At 39.5% G+C, this 20,195-nt stretch overlaps 1 protein-coding gene across 1 annotated transcript in view; it reads left to right on the top strand.

Annotated features, from left to right (window-relative positions):
* LOC139698019 (gastric triacylglycerol lipase-like) overlaps positions 1–20,195 on the top strand; it is a 40,955-nt gene that overhangs the window by 13,583 nt on the left and 7,177 nt on the right. Inside the window, exon 5 of the mRNA XM_071596875.1 lies at positions 18,756–18,954. Coding sequence (XP_071452976.1) covers positions 18,756–18,954 — 199 coding nt within the window. The remainder of the gene's footprint in view (positions 1–18,755; positions 18,955–20,195) is intronic.

Here is a 20,195-nt window from a genome sequence, read left to right as displayed (position 1 = left end):
GAGAGTAATGTTCCAATGGACGCGGTTTTTTTAGATTTTTAGTAATATTTAGACAAAGTACCTCATAGTAAACTACTCGCAAAGCTAGAAGCAGATGGCATAGATGAAAATATCCAGGGGTGGATTAAAGACTAATTGAATGGTCGGGTACAAAGAGAAGTTATAGATGGACTTAGCTTAAATGAAGTAGAAACTACTTCCCAGGAAATTGTTATCGGACCTCTTTCATTCCTACTTAACGTTAACGACATTGACTCCGCAGTTACTAGTTAGATACGTTTACTTGCAGACGATACAGTGTTTCAGTGAAGCATTTTCATCATGTAACCATTGTTCTCCTACCAAATGAAGAAAAAGGTTTTGGCAAAGTAGTCAATTATGTTTTTAAATATATATTCAGGAAATTACCAAATGTATGGGTCCAAAATTACTTATTAATCCTAAAATTTTACAGATATGCTTACTGATCAGTTTTACTTCAAGAATTTACAGTAATTCACTTTCGATTCATCATAACTTACGGAGGAAATGGAAATTGCTCTCTAAATTACAGTAAATGATTTTTCTTACGAAAACCTATGTTTCGACATTTTGTCATTTTCATGACGAAGTGCCGAAACCTAGACAGTAATTAACAAATCAATCGGTGGAATTACCCTAATATTTGTTATTTCCCCCATGAGGATAACTACCACAAAGTAAAGCCTGAACCCGTTTCCTCTACTATAAAAATGTAAGTAAAAGTTTAATGATGCTAAAATTTACGGAAGCATTTCCAGTCTCTGTAAACGCACCCATAAACTTGATCCCTGGGTAAAGCATTTCAAAGGACTATGGCATTTATATCCTCTTACCAATAAACCCGACATTTGAGCCAATGCAAAAATTGGTGATGCTGGCCCGACAGACCGAATATGAACTTAGCAAATGAATTTGCAGCTCACCATTACCAATACTCTTAGGGAAAGAAATACATTTATTAACAGTTTTGATATTTATATCATGCTTTTAAAAAATGTAATATCCGAGAGGCCAGGCATCCGAGTAAATGTTGCAATCCGCAATTTTTCAAATTCAGTCGTATAAAATATATTCAGTTTTTACATTTTAAAGCCGCGTGGAATGATTATTTCACTTATTTCACTAAATGATTAAATTTTAATATTTATTAAATGGACTGTGGAAATAATCAGTTATCTTCGCGAAAAGGCCTGGGCCTGAACATTACTCTCGACTACTCTGAATAAAGCTAGTATTTACCACTTGTTTCGTGTGAATGATTTTGTAAGACGCTAAAAGAAGGTAAAATTAATTAAGCTCATAGTAATCATAACAAATATTGCCTAATCGAGAAAGTATCATTTACAAAATTGAATGAAACTAATTTTAGTAGTAGATTTCTGCTTATGGTAAGTCGTAGGGTAATACAATATCTACATATCAGCTATTAAAGAGATGTAATTCCATTGAAAACGTAATTACTCTGGCTGGTACTTCAGAGTAGCACTGGGGAGGCACCTGAGCTTTGGGAAAATACTTAATGGAGATAAAATGTAATGCAACCAGTCGATACCGACTTAATGAAAAAATAAAGGTAAGTAGCTGTACAATGATCATAACTTATGTGTTCTAATCTACTGATGCATGGACCGACTTAGTCACGCGAATATCATGAGCAAGTGTAATAAGATTTACACTCTCGTATATTATCTATAACTTATCATTAGAATTATTTTAATATTACCTGCAAGGCGTTTTCACTAAGTTATCGCTTACAGATCAAATCTGGATCTTCACCTAATAGATTCCAAAACCCACTTCCTGCCATTAAAATACGAGCATTATGCAATGAAAGTGAAATTCTATTGTAAATCATGGAATCTAACAAATCATACGTAGCCAGATGTAGGGTCATCCGCATATTTTATTTACTTAAGACTTTTCATTATATATAAAATGGTCACTAATACACTATTTACACCACGAAGTATGGAAGTTAACTTCCATAATACTGATTGCTAAAAGTGCTAATAACCATGTATTGACTATCGTTTGATATCGATAAGCTGTTGATTTCAATGACCTGGATTAAAACATAGAAATAAATTGTCCTAATTAAAGCAAAATTGGTCAAGGTCTGGGGACCCTGAAAAATGAACTTAACGAGATTAGATAGCTTCTCTTGGTCGATTAAATTCAGGTTTTAAATGGAAAATATATTTTGACGCATCAGTATGAAGGTATTGTTTTGACTCATAAATTTTGATTCAAAAATCCTTTCGAAGTTAAATCGTCATATTATATCTGAGGAGGCTTCAAATATTCTATTTTTAAGGATTTATTTTAAACATAGTAGATTTTACAATTAAATCATGTAGAAATGACACAAAGAATTACTAGTATCAAATATAAACTCAATGTAAAATTATTTTTTTGAATCACCAATTCCTATTTTTACAATGGAATAATAATGTCTCAGTTGCTGTCATACATTAGATTTATCGAAGCGTGAGTAAGGATTTCAACTTTTATCGCGAACAGTTCTTAGGTCTAGGTTAGTACCGAAACTTATCGTATATTAATGGTTATTTCAGCTATTATCACGCATGTATGAATCCAACGAAAAAAGTAAGGACCGGTTATATTTGGTATTGTTCGAGCCTGAAATAGGTTCTAAGACGTTATCAAGCTTTTACTTAGAAAAAATACATTAAAAACAAAGGACACAGTTACGTTTTTTAAGTTTCGCAATTTCTCGCATTTCAGTACACATCAAAGGGCGGAAACAGTGAACTTAATGGCTCGGTATTTCTCTCCCTCCCGGTGAAATATCAAAAGACACAAAGAATAATAAAATACTTTAAGTATCGTTTAGGAATAAAGTGACTTAATGCTTATAATACCGGGAAAGATTGAATGCAATAAAGAGTTTTAATTCCCTATATTAGTCGATAAGAAGGTCAACTGTTTCAATACAAGAGTTTCTATTGAATTTCTTCTCAGGTACATAAACCATTTTTTAAATTCAAGTGAACATTAACTCGGTAATGATTTTAGATTTTTGAAAGTCGTTTTAAATGCAGAAACAGGTGAAATGACTTCCTTCTTATGAGTGTCACACACAAAAATTCTAAGAACAATTGACGTGGCCTTCTATGAGGAATACAAAACCAAGAAACCCGCAGATGGATTATTCAGCAAGAACACGATCTTAAGCGACACCCATCGCTTTAACTTATGAGACTAACTAACTAACTAACTGAGAAAATTAAACCTCCGTATTTTAAGATTAGAGAAAAAATCCACTTCGGGTGATACCAGAAAAGAGGGAACATCCGTGCATCACCTCGCAGTCAGCGTAAAAATTGTTCCTAAAAAGCTATGGAGGCAAACCATAAAAAATGTACTTAAATCTTTTCTCGTGATATACCTTAAAATAATTCACTCTATAGAAATAATTTTATTTATTTGCAATACTTCCCCTTTTTTTAACGATCGAAAAACTGTGAGGGCCAAAAAACAGGTTGAAACAGGGCATTGGGTACTACGGTGTCCACCTAATAGATATAGTTTCATGACAACGAGAGGCCGATTTAAATGCGAAAAGTTGCCGCAAATAGAAGTATCATTAACCAAACAAACTCTTTGATTGAGTTAAAGCAAATTGTACATTATTTTTAGTTGATTTCTAGATTTCCGATTGTAATCCATCCGATAATAAAGGCAAATTATTTTATTTTTTTAATTGCTCGAAACATTTTTTCAACTAAATTTCGTACTTTTTTACACTATTGCGTAAATATTAGTTCATCGGTAATTGGGTTCAAAGAATTCTATGAATAAAAAAAATATTGTTGGAAATTTCAACGCAAAGAATATCTTTCTAGTGGTTATTCAAAAGAAAACTTATGACCAAAAAGAAATTATGTCGATAGTCATTTTCAATTTTTAACCGTAATAGGAAGTCTAAAAAATGTGTTTCGAATGACAATAATTTACGCTGATTTTGACTACCGTGTTAACTGCTTCGTGATATCAAAAGTTGACATAGCTGGTTACCATGGGCGTGTTACGTAATTCCAAAGGTCTTAATTTGAAACGCAAAACGGCACTTTCACAGTACCAGGGGCCATTTATTTTTAAACGCTGGACAATAGTTTTGCGTTCTTGCTTATCTTTTCATAGAAAGTTAACAATGACCATTTTCAACAAACCTGAGGGATGAACGATAATTTCATTTATTTGACACCACACGAAGTGTACAAAATATAAATGTGGGTAGGCTGAATAGTAATGCACACATGCATGTAGAGTGCGAACAAAAATAAATAGCAAGATCGGGCAAACAGTACATTAAATTACATTTCTCAAGTTTTAAAATCATTTTTACCACAGTCACCGTTTTGGCTAACACATTTTTCCCAAGTTGTAACAGTTTTTTCCATCCCGTCACTGAAAAACTCTTCTGACTTTTCACGAATCCAGGAATTGACAGCTGCTTTCTTCACCTCATCGTCCGAGATGTACTGAACACCCTTAAGGTGTCTCTTGAGTTGAGGAAAAAATCGAACGATTAAGAAGGGTGTGGAAACAGCTCAAATTTCAGTTTTCGCAGAGCCTCTCCAGTTGCGCGCGAGGTGTGTGGGCGAGCGATGCCATGTTGTAAGAATATTGGCGCCAGGCTGCCTTAAACATGACACACTTCTTCTTTGGATATTCCAATACGGTTTGCGATAAACTTTTCAGTTATTTGTTGGTCATTTTGAATCAAATCTTCGACGAATTTGCGATGTTAATCGTCTGTGGCAGTGATCGGACGTCCGTTGCGTGTTTCAACACAATTAAGGCTTTTCCAGGCTCGCAACCACGAAATTTTACCACCCATCGATTTACAGTAGACCTATCAATAGCGTCGTCACCATAAACAGCCTTTGAACGACGATTATTCCCAGTAGGAGCCACTTTCTCAGCGGTTGAAACTTGAACAACAGCACGCTGTTTAACCTGCGTTGACATATCACTAGAACACATCTCCATACTTCCGCTTCTGGAAAAACACTGGATGAACGAAACGACCTCAAATCTGTGCACGCCTGTTGAGGGGGAATGTGACTTCCACATATCACTATCATTACTCCCGAAAGTTATTTTTATTGTGATCTACAAACATATGTGCATTAGTTTTCAGCCTAATACCCAGTACAAAATCGAATAAAAAAGATATAACAACCACGGTTTTTTTATTTTTTGATAATTTAACAATTCTCAATATTAGAAATAATAATAACCATGTTCAATTAATAAGAGGTTTACTGTAACTGTTAGCAAATATGCTTTGTTTTGTGAAATGATGAATATGAAAATATAAAATATTTGCATATTCATAATTTAGCGAATTATAAATATACATTATCATTTGAGATCTAATAGCAATAACATAGCACATAAGTACATCAAATTAGAAATGAAAGAATAAAATAATGCATACCATGGCTCGTCTTCATATTATTCTTTTGATTACAGTAATTACTTAGTTGGATGATCCCTTTGACTGTTATTTTTAATTGAGAATACGAAATAATATACTTAGGAACATAGTTTAGGCAGAGAGATACCCTGAGCCCGAAAAATATCAGTGTCAACCAACAAAATAAGTATCCTTAGTCAACAATAAAATAAGAAATGAGTGAAGAATTATGTGAATGTGACAAAAAGCGAAAGAAGTAAATGATTTAAAAACACAAAAAAACTATTTCTTTTCTTCTATACCAGTTTATACAGGTATATTACGTTTCATAGTTAACTAAAAATTCTGATTTTCTAGCCTGTTCATTTTTCCTTTTCCTGATAGCATACATTGAGATATGGCTAAATATTTAATCTCTTTATTACAACCTAAGAGATAAATGGCTAACATGTAAGTCTGTGAAATAAATACTAAATGGTGTGAACAAAATGCCAGGCTAAACAGCACGTGTCCCCTCTGAATAATCAGTCTCCGAGGATCTTGGAAATAATTATTTTGCGGAAGGCTGAATCGAATAAATACTTCGTAGAATACACGTGCAAGCATCGAGAGAAAACGTCGTCAACTTCTATTTAAATATTAGTATTTAAAGCGACGTTATGGAGACGACAGCCGTCAGAAGGTCACCTAAATTCGGCACGGAGTGATGCAATAACGATAAAATTCCGTCAACTATTCCTTTGCTCTCGGTGTGTGAGTCTCAATAAAGCTATAAACCCTGAATTACTTCCAAGTATTGCTAAAACTCAATAGATCTCTTCGATTCTATTCGACGCATTTTCCGGAATATCTTTTTATCTTCTTTCTTTCCACCTTTTCAGACGATTTGGGGTATTGCCGCAATGGAACATTTTGTGGGTTAACTTGCTAAAGTTGGAGGTAGCTATGAGAATTTTTAAAGCGGAAAAATTATCTCGATGTGGGCAAACAATTATCCGTGCTGTTGATTTTCTTGAAAAAGCTAACTTTTATTACTTCCTGGTTGTGCATTGGGTAAAGTATTCCCTGCTTATTTCATATTTCGTTCACATGTGATATTTTCTGTCAAGGTTTCTCAAAATATTTATCCTCGATTTTCTTATTCCAACTCTTTACTCACGTACTTGCAATTCCCACGGAATTGTATCTTCCCAATGATCCCATATGTACCTTTGATATCTGGTTCGTTTTCATTCACATTAGCTTATTTTTTCTTTAGATATCATTATCTTAAGTAAGTCAACGCTTTTATTTTAAAGATAAAATTGACATAAAACTCATTTCACGAGCGTTCCCGTCATTTAATTATCACTCGAGTATTACTCAGTACTATTAGTTGTTTGCTCTTTGATTTCAATTTCACTTATCCAGTCTCCTGTATTTGAATTCTCTTGAGTTTTTTTAGTTACAATTAATAAATGTAATGTCATCACTTTTATTGGTCAAAAGTGTTTGATTCTTTAAGCCGTCTTTCTTGCATTAATGTGAACAAGACTTTTCGTACTTCATTAGTGTGGTTTGTATCAACAAATACACTTTGTAAATTATGAGAGATATATTTCTGCGATGGATATTAATTAAACAAAAGAAAGATTAAGAGGTTTGCGAGAAGTATTTAGGGTAAGTAAAGCAAAATAATTAAAAACAGGATAGATGAACTGACCAATATTTGGAGTATTTTTTACCAAGATGCCAAAGTAGTACGGACGTACAGGTAAGGACAATTTCATTAGGGAAAGAAATTTTGCGTACTAGAAGTGAGAGTTAGTGGCAGATGTTGAGTAAGGCTGTTAGGAAAATATTAGCAAGCAGTTGGAATCTGTGACTCTATACGGCGCGCTAACATTTTCTTCGAAGCAATATCATACACGGAGATGGGAAGTTTCGTAAGGTGGGTGTGGATAAGGGAGGAAGATAAATAGATGTAAAGGAAAAAAATGAAGCTCTAAGCACGATATAGGAGAAGAGAGGTTTCAGAGTATTTCAATTTGGTGATGTGAATAGGATAGAATGTTAGGCAACCTATGTAAGGAATGGAAAAGAATCTGAATACTGGATGGAACAGAGATAGGCAGGAACTGTTTTATCGTGTTGTAGGGTGTTGCTTTTTGCTGTTTTATGCCTCAACTCAAGATCTTCTTCGTATTTCAAGGTAGATTTTGCTTTTTTTCTAATAAGTATATACCAGTTAAAGAATATTTCATAGCTTGGTCCAGTAAAAATACATTTCACGCCACTTTCAAACTTTTTTGCCTTCGGATTGTTGTTACGATCACGTAAGCTATGAATAGAAGGAAAAAAGCTTCAAAAGACGTCTTTGCTAAATTTTTGATTTTTAATGATTGATAAAGATGGACAATAAAAGAATACCCAACGTTTGGTGACCATATTAATGATAACTATGCACACAGAAACCTAAATACCGTTTTTTATTGAAAAACGAGTTGATGATTTATTTTGAATTTATAACCAAACATCAGTAAATCGTAATCGGATACATCTTCAAACCTCATGCGTAAAACAATTAAGTGAGGAATTTGGAATCTTTATCCAAAGGAGTTCTGCTATTTCCCACAAAATTATTCCTTTTTTAATCTATAGTGGTTTTTAAGTCTTAAAATTTGACTGACTTAATTTTTCGAAAAAATATGGTGCAAAAAATTGGGCAGTAAATTTTAACATTAACATTGTCGCGTCGCTGGCGTCCGGGGTTGGCTGTGCGACCCGCCCCGAAACGCGAGAGCGAGTGAGCATTCTGCCCAGGCAAGGGCTGGGGTTGCTGGAGAAAATAAGCCTCCCCGCTGTTCCGTTGATTACCCCGAAGGGCGTTTATTCCGTCCAGTACAGGATTACAGTAAAGGGGACCTTCTCCCAGGGAGAAGGTCGAGTGTCGATGCCTGAAGGGCGCGTGTAGTCCGGTTCAGCTCCAGCAGCTGGATGGCGGCCGGGGTCCTGTCCGGCTTCTGGCTGGTCGCGGGAGCCCGACGGTCCGGCGAGCCAAATAGGGGCAGCCTCGGCACCTCTGCGTAGGGCGTCCTTGGAGAGTCCAGGGGCCGGAGGCGGTACTGCGGGGTGGGCGGCGTCAGGAGACTCAGCACCGGCCACGTAGGAAGGGCGGCCTCGGCCAACCAGGTCCGGTAGTCCTCGAGGGTCGGCGATGATCCCGGGGTGGTCGTCGGAGGTGCTGGTGGCAGAGTGTCGGAGCGGCGGGGCGGCGTCGCGGCGGGTCGGTCCTCCGTGCGGCGTCGAGCTCGGTTGGCGCTGGGAGGCGGCGCGGCATCCGTCCGGTTGCTTTGGTCCTGGTTGCCTCGAATTCCTCTTGAGGGGATCGGAGTTGACCGAGGATGTGCTCTCTGCGGTCGCTTCCTCCAGAGGGGAGCGGACTTGACCGAGGATTTGCTCTCTGCGGTCGCTTCCTCCAGAGGGGGGGGGCGGAGTTGACCGAGGATGTGCTCTCTGCGATCGCTTCCTCGAGAGGGGAGCGGAGTTGACCGAGGATGTGCTCTCTGCGGTCGCTTCCATCAGAGGGGAGCGGAGTAGACCGAGGATGTTCTCTCTGCGGTCTCTCCCTGATGGACTCCCACCTCCGACTCTGTCTGTTCGGGTCTCAGGTCCCTCCTTATATACCTGCCCTGGCCCGGGCGGTAGCCAATGGGCGAGCGCTGAGGGGACTCCGGGGGAGGGGAGACCACGTGACATTGTGACGTATCGCTCACATGCCCTGGCGGTAGCCAATGGGCGAGCGCTGAGGGGACTCCGGGGGAGGGGAGACCACGTGACATTGTGACGTCGCGCTCTCCGCGTGGCAGACTCTTCCCCTATTGCATCGGAGCGCGGGTGGAGGGGAAGATTCTCCGCTGCCGGGAGATTTGAATTGTCTTCGCTCTGCGGAGCGGGCTTTGGCCACAGTAGGCGCACATCATCCCACCCCTCCCCAGTTGGCGCAAAACCCGCTACGAAGAGCGAGCGCCCGGTTGTTTCTGGGCCTGTTTCCGTGGGTTGTGTGACCCCTATGGGTGCTGGGGCGGGTTTGAAGGGGTCTGGTATTTTCCCGCCCTCTCGTTTCCCGCGTGATTTTCGGGGCAGTCCCGATGGAAGTGATGTCCGGGACAAAATCTGCATTTAGGTGCTCCTGCTGGTCGGCCTTGGCTGGTGTCCTCGGCCTGGTCCGCTGAGATGGCGCTTGCTAGCCGTATTAATTCTTCCGTGGTTTTTGGTGGGCTGGCGCGCAGCGTTTGCCTTATCCGTGGCAGAAGCTGTTCTATTAAGGTCGGCAACATGGTTTCTTGGTTTCCGTCCGGGAATAATCTTTTAAACAGTTGCAGCTTCTTCAGGATAAACGTCTCCGCGCTTTCCTTCTGTGCTTGAGTACTTCCAAATAGTTTGGATTGTATAAGCGCTCTCCGGGCTGGAGTGTCGTAACGTCCCCGAAGCCTGTTTTTGAAGTCTCCCCAGGTAAGAGAGAACTCCCGGTACGGTGTCCACCATCGCCGTGCTTCCTCCTGTAGTTGTTGCTCCGCCCTGCGGACCCACCATGTCGTTGGTAGTTGGTCATCCCGAAATGCAGCTTCCATATCTCTTAGGAACCTTTCTGGGTCCTCTGCTTCTCTCCCGAAGAACTCCGGCCACGGTGTCCGGAAGGCGGGTTCCGGAGAGGATAGCTGTGGGCGGCTGCGTTGCTGCGGCAGGGTGCATCTTCCGCACACAAACTGTAGACCACTTGTGTCCCTGGCTTCGTCCCTCCATCCTAGGCAGAGATGGTGAAACCAATGGTGGCAGCAGGCGCAGGAGATCAGGTGTTCCCCCACCCCACTGCAGTTTGGAGTCTCGCATTGGTCCCTGGTGCGGGTGCGAGTTAGGTTGGGCGCCACCGAGTGTTGGTAAGGCTCTCTCGGAAGAGCCGTGATGGTTGCAGCGAGTGTTCCATTGATGGGCTGAGTCGCCATGGTGGAAACGTCTCCCTGTTCGGTGTCGACCGACTGGGTGTCTGGTGGATTTCCGCGACCGTTGTCCATCTCGCCTGCCGAAGTAGAGGCGTCGTCCCTCGGTGGGGTCTGTGGGACACTAGTCGCTGGTTGCCGGGCGTCGTCAGTCAGAGGGGCCTGTGGATCCCAGCTGCTCTCCATGCAGCTAGTCGTAGTCCCCGTTAGTTGGGCGCCAATTGTCGCGTCGCTGGCGTCCGGGGTTGGCTGTGCGACCCGCCCCGAAACGCGAGAGCGAGTGAGCATTCTGCCCAGGCAAGGGCTGGGGTTGCTGGAGAAAATAAGCCTCCCCGCTGTTCCGTTGATTACCCCGAAGGGCGTTTATTCCGTCCAGTACAGGATTACAGTAAAGGGGACCTTCTCCCAGGGAGAAGGTCGAGTGTCGATGCCTGAAGGGCGCGTGTAGTCCGGTTCAGCTCCAGCAGCTGGATGGCGGCCGGGGTCCTGTCCGGCTTCTGGCTGGTCGCGGGAGCCCGACGGTCCGGCGAGCCAAATAGGGGCAGCCTCGGCACCTCTGCGTAGGGCGTCCTTGGAGAGTCCAGGGGCCGGAGGCGGTACTGCGGGGTGGGCGGCGTCAGGAGACTCAGCACCGGCCACGTAGGAAGGGCGGCCTCGGCCAACCAGGTCCGGTAGTCCTCGAGGGTCGGCGATGATCCCGGGGTGGTCGTCGGAGGTGCTGGTGGCAGAGTGTCGGAGCGGCGGGGCGGCGTCGCGGCGGGTCGGTCCTCCGTGCGGCGTCGAGCTCGGTTGGCGCTGGGAGGCGGCGCGGCATCCGTCCGGTTGCTTTGGTCCTGGTTGCCTCGAATTCCTCTTGAGGGGATCGGAGTTGACCGAGGATGTGCTCTCTGCGGTCGCTTCCTCCAGAGGGGAGCGGACTTGACCGAGGATTTGCTCTCTGCGGTCGCTTCCTCCAGAGGGGGGGGGCGGAGTTGACCGAGGATGTGCTCTCTGCGATCGCTTCCTCGAGAGGGGAGCGGAGTTGACCGAGGATGTGCTCTCTGCGGTCGCTTCCATCAGAGGGGAGCGGAGTAGACCGAGGATGTTCTCTCTGCGGTCTCTCCCTGATGGACTCCCACCTCCGACTCTGTCTGTTCGGGTCTCAGGTCCCTCCTTATATACCTGCCCTGGCCCGGGCGGTAGCCAATGGGCGAGCGCTGAGGGGACTCCGGGGGAGGGGAGACCACGTGACATTGTGACGTATCGCTCACATGCCCTGGCGGTAGCCAATGGGCGAGCGCTGAGGGGACTCCGGGGGAGGGGAGACCACGTGACATTGTGACGTCGCGCTCTCCGCGTGGCAGACTCTTCCCCTATTGCATCGGAGCGCGGGTGGAGGGGAAGATTCTCCGCTGCCGGGAGATTTGAATTGTCTTCGCTCTGCGGAGCGGGCTTTGGCCACAGTAGGCGCACATCAACATTTCATGAAACCATTTGATTGGCAGTAATATTAAAATTCAATAAAGATAAAATGATTGGAATTCGTCATAAATGTAAAAGTTTTGGCGTAATTATCATAATATAGTACTAAATGTTTTTCTAAATATATTAAGCAAAATTTATTACGGTTTCACATTAAAAGATGTCGCATATATATTAACATTATGCTATTTTAACTCATGATCATTTAATTTTTCGTACCAATTCACATTCCAATAGCCATTCAACAAATATTCGATAAATTAAGTACTTCTTTGAATGAAATCTCCAAATGACATCCAATGGGATTGGGATAACGCTGAAAAATCCTATTACCACCGGAATTGGAACCTGCGACCAGGGACGGGGAGTTAATAAATAGGCCACCGCATAGATTCGACCCTCAGGTGATAATAAATAAATAAATGTATGCTTTCCGCAATAGTTCGATCTTGTGATGCAGATACTACTAAGAGAACTACTACAACCACATTGGTAAGATTCCAAACATATAATTCCGAAATTACAGAAAGATGATTCAGTTCAAAAGATAATTATAGCAAAACTAAGCATCGTTTTTGAATGTACTGAAACATAAACGCATGAAGTATGAAATTTATATTAATTAGCTAAAATTATTACCTCCCTTCTGTTGAGTCAAAGGAGGCTTTTCATGTGAATACGAAGTATCTGCAAGCTCATTCATAGAATATTATCCATTAAATTTAATTATGACGGATGGCATTACTGAAGGTCTCTCTAACAGAAATACCAGCAGCATTACTTTTACTTCTTTTTTTCGAGCCATATCCTTCACCCCTTTGAATTCATCATAACTGGCAGTCGGTCAATCTTCCCACACATGTTTAACACGTGTTGATTTTGCTGTTCTCGATTCAGTTTATTTTTTCAATCGCAATCTCCTTCCCCTACTTAAATAACTTTCATTCTACTTTCACCTACTTTCTTCAAAAAGGAATATTTCTTCGATCACCATAATGAACGCTCTATTATTCTTATACACTGGAATTCAAGTTAACTCAACGCTTGCGTCATTATTTGTCATTCGATTACAGTGGTACATCGACTTGAAATACCTAAGTAATTGTTAATAAGGGTCTTTCTCGCTAAGATTATTTCACATATTTTAATAAGTCTACATGTTTTTTATAGAACTCGACATCCTGTCGTTACTATTTTAGACGTAAATTTCAAAAGTAATTTCAAACTCATTTTACACCAAACTACAGCAGATGGTCGTTCCAACTATTGTAACGTTCGACTCCATTACACGTATGATAAAAAATTGAACTTCTGTTTACAATATGGACTATATTTAACCCTAAAAGTGAGGAATTCTCGACTGAGGGTATTCAACCAATATATGTATATGTATAAGAATAAAAAAAAAGTGCAGGCGTGAATGCAACCCTGCATACACGTATGTTGTTGTGGTTGCATTCACATATTTTATTTCTATCCAATTTTCAGCTTTTACGTAATTTATGTATAGTGAACTAAACATAATAATCATATCTAATTGAGTCCGCAGGTTGTCTGCATTCAAAAATAGTTCAAAGAAACAAGAAAAATATTCTAATCAGCTAAATATTTTTTATAACACAAAATAACATAAGTATTATGTGTATAAGGAAATGAAAACCTTTTCTATATGAGAGATGATTACCTGAGTTTCACCTTCATATGTCTGCGCCTTTTGGCAACTAAGATTTATAAATCATATGAAAATGCGTTATTACCATGATCTCTTTTGCAAAAAGTCGGTAGCATTCCCACATGCATCCATAACACACAGAAGTTCGCGATCATCTTCTATGCCTCTCCAAATTTATAGGAACGGGACGGTATTTTATTGCGTAATTTATTTCAAAGGGTTCCTCTACATGCGTGTTAATCGTGTAGCCAGTGCTTGTTCCGTATTTTTGTTTGTTTTTGCTTTAAGCAATGCAACAATACAGACTCATATTCAAAGACACAGCACCACATTACACATATTTAAGAAACAATTGCCTTCAGACCTTATATGACATGAATATCATAAATATTTAATGACGAGATCAAACATTTTTGCAAGTTGAAAAACGAAAGCTTAACAAAATGAATTAGCAGATATGTGCAAATGCGAGTGTATTTGAAGAAAATCGTTCAGATAAGCATTTGGAAATATTGGAATAGGAAATGATGACAACAACTTTGAAAATTAGGTGATGCTATTTTAAATGACAAAAGATGTTGAGGCTTAAGATATTCCGGATTTTTTTCTTAAAAGAGAAGAGTTAGAGCTCAGAAATAAATTCTAGTGCTCCGTTTCCGTATAAATTCCCAATTATTCTGGAAATTTACGAACCGCAACATCGCTACTAAGAAGCTGTTTATTTTTAAACTAAATAGAACTTCGTCGTTCAAAAATAGCACTTTCTTCACATTTGTCGGCAATGGGTTAACTATCTTAAAAATAAGAATACTGCTGACGTGAAACTGAGAGATTTCTATCATCAACGATGTCAAAAATAAACTGAATGGAGGTTTGAGGGAAATGGATATTGTACAACATGCAAAAAAGAGGAAGGTATATTTGAATTGGAACAGAAAGAAAACTTCATTTGGGGAAAATAGTAAAATTTAATATTATTAAGATAAAGGTAGAGGGGCATCTATCAAACCATCTATTCCCGACACTCGATCCTAATTCCAATCACCAGATAAACTTATGAGCTTGGCATTATTACCCCTAAATGCAGCTTTAGACACAATTTAATGCGCTACATGGATGATTTAAAAATAAATCAAAAGAGATTTAATCTAATAAGAAATGATAGTAACAACTTTCCGCTGGATAAGTTTGATAGCACGACCCGGTTTCGATGTATTGCATCATCGAAAGTTGTTACTACGAGAGTAGGCTGAAAAGTAATGCACACATGCTTGTAGAGCGTGAACGAAATAATCTTTAGAAGTACAAGAGGTGGCACGTGATAGTAATAATCCCTTTTAATACTCATACATAAGTTTGAGGTCGTTTTATTTATCCAGTATATTTCGAGAAGCCAACGTATGGAGTCGTGTTCTAGTGCTAGTCATGTCAACGCGAGTCAAACAGCATGCTGTTATTGAATTTTTAACTGCTAAAAAATTAACTCCTACTAATAAAAATCATTGTCTAAAGGCTATTAATGGCAATAATGCTGTTAATTGATCTTTAGTAAATCAATGGGTAGTAAAATTTCGTGGTTGCGAGCTAGAAATAGTTCAAAAGGCAACATCCGCAAAAAAACTTCTTTTGACTGTGTTTTGGGATGCTCACCGAGTGTATGTGACCGATATTCTGGAACTAAGGGCAACGGAAAATTCTTCTCAGTATATATAGACTCTAAATCACCTCCGACATCGAGTTTGTCATGTTAAAGGCAGCCTGGCGCCAATAATCTTGCAATATGACAACGCTCGTCCACACACCTTGCGCGCAACTGGAGAGACTCTGCGAAACCTCAAATTTGAGCTGTTTCCACACCCTCCTTGTCCCCTCAATTTTTTTCCTCAACTCAAGAGACACCTTAAAGGTAATCATTACACCTCTGGCGATGAGGTGAAGACAGCTCTCAAGTTTTGGATTCGCAAAAAGTCGGAAGAGTTTTTCAGTGGCGGGATAAAAAAACTTGTTACACGTTGGAAAAAATGTGTTAGCTTAAACGCTGACTTCGAGGATTTTGGAAAATAAAAAATGATTTTGAAACTTGAGAATTGTTGTTTAATGTACTTTTTGCCAGATTTTTATATTTGTCTTTACTCGCGCTCTACAAGCATGTGTGCATTACCTTTCAACCTACCCTCGTATATTTTGTTTATAATATTCTAATTCCACCACATCAAGCCTGAAACTACTCAATTTGTGAGATTTAATCTCTTCCATAACGAACATTAAACCATATGTACCGGTCATCGTCCCAGTTTGAATGAAATTTTTTGAGTGCCTTTGGTCTCACTAATGGAAACTTTTCAATATCAATGGTGATTAACCAGTCGGGATGGAATTTTGGGTCTACCTTAGCTTCATGAGTACACCCGAAAACTTGAGACTGAAAGGTCAATACTCAGCATATTGTCATAACACGTCCAGCTCCCTGTGGAAACAATATTCATTGCCTCAGTCGGCTTAAATGTCACAAATTGTTGGGTGTCATCAGTTCAATTACTGAAAAACGTCTTACGAACGTATTTGAAATCCACAATCTAAGCGATCTATTAAGACTGAACTCGATTACCGATTCCCAATGGCCTAAAGATATACGCCGAAACGTATAGTACCTCATAAAAAGTTCGTTATAATTAAAAATTAAAATTGATAATCATATACTCCACTTTGATCCTGGCTATTCAGACCCAATTCTTTATGATTCTCTTTTAAATTCCAGATAATCTACAAATAAAGAGGGAAAAAATCTCTGGACAAAAACAAACAACAATAAACAAAGGGAAATTTACGTGTTTAAAGATAGTATTCAGAAGCAGATTTTTTCATAACGGATAAATATGGAAAAGAAATCAAGAGAAACTCTGGTAAATTATCCCAAATGACAAACAAGAAACAATTATTGCCAAGCGCAAATGGAAAGAAAGCAAAGACCTGGGTTACAGGACATAAGAAGTGAGAGTAGAGAGCTATGACAACACTTTTGTATCCTTATAAGTAATAAAGACGATAAATATAATAAATGTGATAGTTAATTTCACCAAGTAAAAACCTCCAGACAAAAGTTTACGCATAAATGTTCTAGCGCGTTAAACTTAAATCTCGATCTTCCCATAATTGCCGTCTAATAAGCGGCCCCTCCAAATAATACCAATCCTATTTCCATCCAACGAGGAGTAGAGTATGGCCACAACGCAATAAGTCCCACTATACACTTAATAACTCTTGAAAACCCCCGAGAAAGTCTTAGAAAATAAATGGCTATTTCAAAGAAAATAACATGCCGCTCAAAAAAGAGAAAACTGCATAGATTATAAAGATATACGGATACACACGTTACGTGTATCAAGGGAAAACGAGGTGATGTAACAGTACACACAAAGTATAATGTAATCAAAGGCAAACACGAGCTTAAAAAATGCATATCTCAAATATTTTTTCTCTAGATATTCAATAGCAATAATAATAATTCTGTACCGTCTATTCTCATTTGCCAAGGCAGAAAAAAAAATTGTTCAGTATTGTACACGTCATTCGATTTATTGGAACATCATTTCCGTGGATTCGTGGACATTAATAAATAAGCATAAAATGCTGTTTACATGATAACGAAATAGTCGGAAAAAAGTTCCTATTTGTTCAACAAGGGAAGTAGCAAACAAGGGTGTCGATGACCGTTTTTATAGAATTCCCCGAATCCTGCAAAAAAAGAGGAAGTGACAAGTCTTGCGTACGTAATCCATTGTTTGGCAGCTTTCAGACGCGCGTGGCAGTTGGTAAAGATCGCTTCACCTGCGCTATATAAAGGGCTCATCGGACACCGACTGTCACCACATCTACCAGCGGAGCAATAAGGGACAGGTCTCTCTTCCCTGTCCCCGTTGTAGCGTGTTCAACCCGATCTCCGTCATTTGGGGAACTTGAAAAGGTTGCCAAGCACATCGGTCGAACTTATATATAGAATGTATTTTACCATGTAGATGTTTGCCTTAAATATTAAAATCCTGTGATCTTTTTCTAGAATTGTGGAGGTGAAACCTCGGAGAAATCTCAAGTGAAGGACATAACTGGAAATAGTCTGTATGGCGGTAACGATGAGGCTGACTATTGGAGTTGCCATGGTCTTCTCGATCAACATCCTGCTTACTGACCTACCTAGGTTGTACTGCCAAGAGGTAGAACCAGAAGAGAAGAGTGATAAACTTCTTGGACATTACGTACCGGAAACATTCATGACTGTTGTAAGTACTTCTATCATTTAGGAAAATCACAAACAATCATAGTAAGTCCATGGACTATACTTAATTCTAAAGTTTTGCGGAGAACCTATACACCGTTAATTTATTTTAAACTATAAATAGCACTATCCCTTTAATCTGTATGTTGAGCTATCTAAAAGGCGAGAGGATGAACTAATATTAAAGAAATATAATGAGCCACTTGCGGTTATTTAAGCTAGTTAAAATTAGACTAATGCATTTACAATTATACCTTATAAATATTTTTAAACTACCAATAGCGTTTGCGGGATACTTTTCTTACTCTTCCACATTACCCTGACTTATATTCCTAATTCTTTATTTCATTTAATATGGTTTACTTTATTGGGGGTATATTTTTCGAGTCCCTGTTACTGAGTTTTTTTTGGCAAACCAAGTCCTTGATTTTGTTACTAAATTCATTATCTTTTGCTATCCCTCTCACAGGATATTTTTCATTTTCAAGTATATTCTCTAGGATTGCTTAATTAATTGGTTCTAAGTCGAAATCTTCATTTTACGCAACACTTCCACCACACAGTCATGAGTGTTGTCAAGGGGTTCGTGGATTTTTTCGTGCATCTTGTCGGGCATTTCTTTCTATGCCATGCAATGAGTGTGACTCGTCCTTCACTGCTTACCTGGCGTACTTCCGTATTTTCAATAGTAAAGGTTAAATCATTCTAGTTTTGAATGATTTTCATGGCATCCTGCATTTTATCACAATTTTAATAACCGTTTCCGCTAATACAGCTGGCTTTCCCGGTTAATTTACGTTTTTAAATGCATACCAAAACTCAAGTGCTGTTTTGGACCAGAATATCATAATATTTCGCTCGTGTATGACATGGAATAGTAATTAATGTCTCGTTCCGTTTCAGGACGAAATTGTACGATTCAATGGATACCCATCCGAGAGCCATAGCGTGCAGACGGAGGACGGCTACTTGCTCACACTTCATCGCATTCCTCACGGCAAAGCAGGACCAACGGACGGGGACCGACCCGCGGTTTTTCTTCAACATGCCATAATGCTCAGTTCTGCCGCATGGGTGATCAACGGGCCAAATGATGGCCTGGGTAACCTAAACAAATATAGCCATTAATTTCCTCAGAATATGCTCTCTAAACTGAGAAACATTGTTCCATTAGTACTGACTGCTGAATACTTCCAGTGGCAAGATGGATAGATAAATAGAGGTTTTTATTTGGGCAAAATAGTGACCAATTGGTCCCTTCAATAATAAGGTCTCTAATCGACAAGATGTGTCAGGGAATCATTCTACATGTCGGATGGGTGGAGCGTGAGGGGAGTTAAAGATAAGAAGGTGGAAAGGAGGAGAAAATTAGGGAGAAATTGGGATAAGAATAGTCAACACCTCACAGGTAATGTAACGATAATAAGGCCAAGCGAAAAGACAATAGGAAGAAAGTGGAGGTTTTTTGAATCCAAATTCATGACTCACATCCATTAAGTACAGGAAAGGTTGTAGAAATTAACAAGATATGAAGTTAATCAACCAAATTATTAAATCAAAATTCATTTTCTGCTTTCGCTATTTCAAACTTTTCCATGTAAAGCAATTTAATGCCATTTCTTTTCACATACAAGACATCCAGTTCAACATTTTACTCAGATATTTGTTCACCCTTAATTAAATCTCCATTTTATTAACTTTCATTTAATTATTCAGTTCACAGCGTAAGTAGGAGGGGAATATTTTCAGTTTTGAGATTTGACGACAGGTTTAATGGAGAACAAATAAAAACAGGAAGCAACGATGATGAAACATTACACAAGAATCGACAGCGTTATCAAAGAGGGAAAGAGAAGGGTTGTTATTATTTATGAAGGTGTTATAGTGAATTTGTTACTAAAATTATATGTACATCCTTATTTTTATTTATTGGAAGCTTTCATTGCACCATTTTTTTATTTTTTTGGTTTAATGAAATTAGAATTAACCTTATTGGACATTCGATGTATTCGTAAAAAAGTTTTTCTTATAAACTCATTTGATTCTTGAAATTCTTAAAATAAATTTGTGGAAATTATATTCATTCAATTGCAATTAAAACATTTAGTGTCATCGGTCTAGTAACTATGAAGGTAATACTTAATTTTTTCAAGAAGAAATACAAAAACTTTCTAACGCAAAAAACGACGAAATGTTTTTTTTTTATTTTCTTTCCATGATACGTGAACCGTTCAATTACTTCTAAGATAAACCAATAGATGGTGCTCGTACGTGTATTCGAGAAATATTTCTGTTTAGGTTGTTCGATTACCCTGATTGACGAAACTCCCAATTGTGGATCCG

This window comes from Hetaerina americana, unplaced genomic scaffold, assembly GCF_022747635.1.
Source record: "Hetaerina americana unplaced genomic scaffold, ioHetAmer1.1.p SCAF_8, whole genome shotgun sequence".
NCBI classification, from domain to species: Eukaryota; Metazoa; Arthropoda; class Insecta; order Odonata; family Calopterygidae; genus Hetaerina; species Hetaerina americana.
The sequence above is the reverse complement of the archived record's forward strand: the minus strand, read 5'-3'. Positions and strand labels throughout refer to the sequence as shown.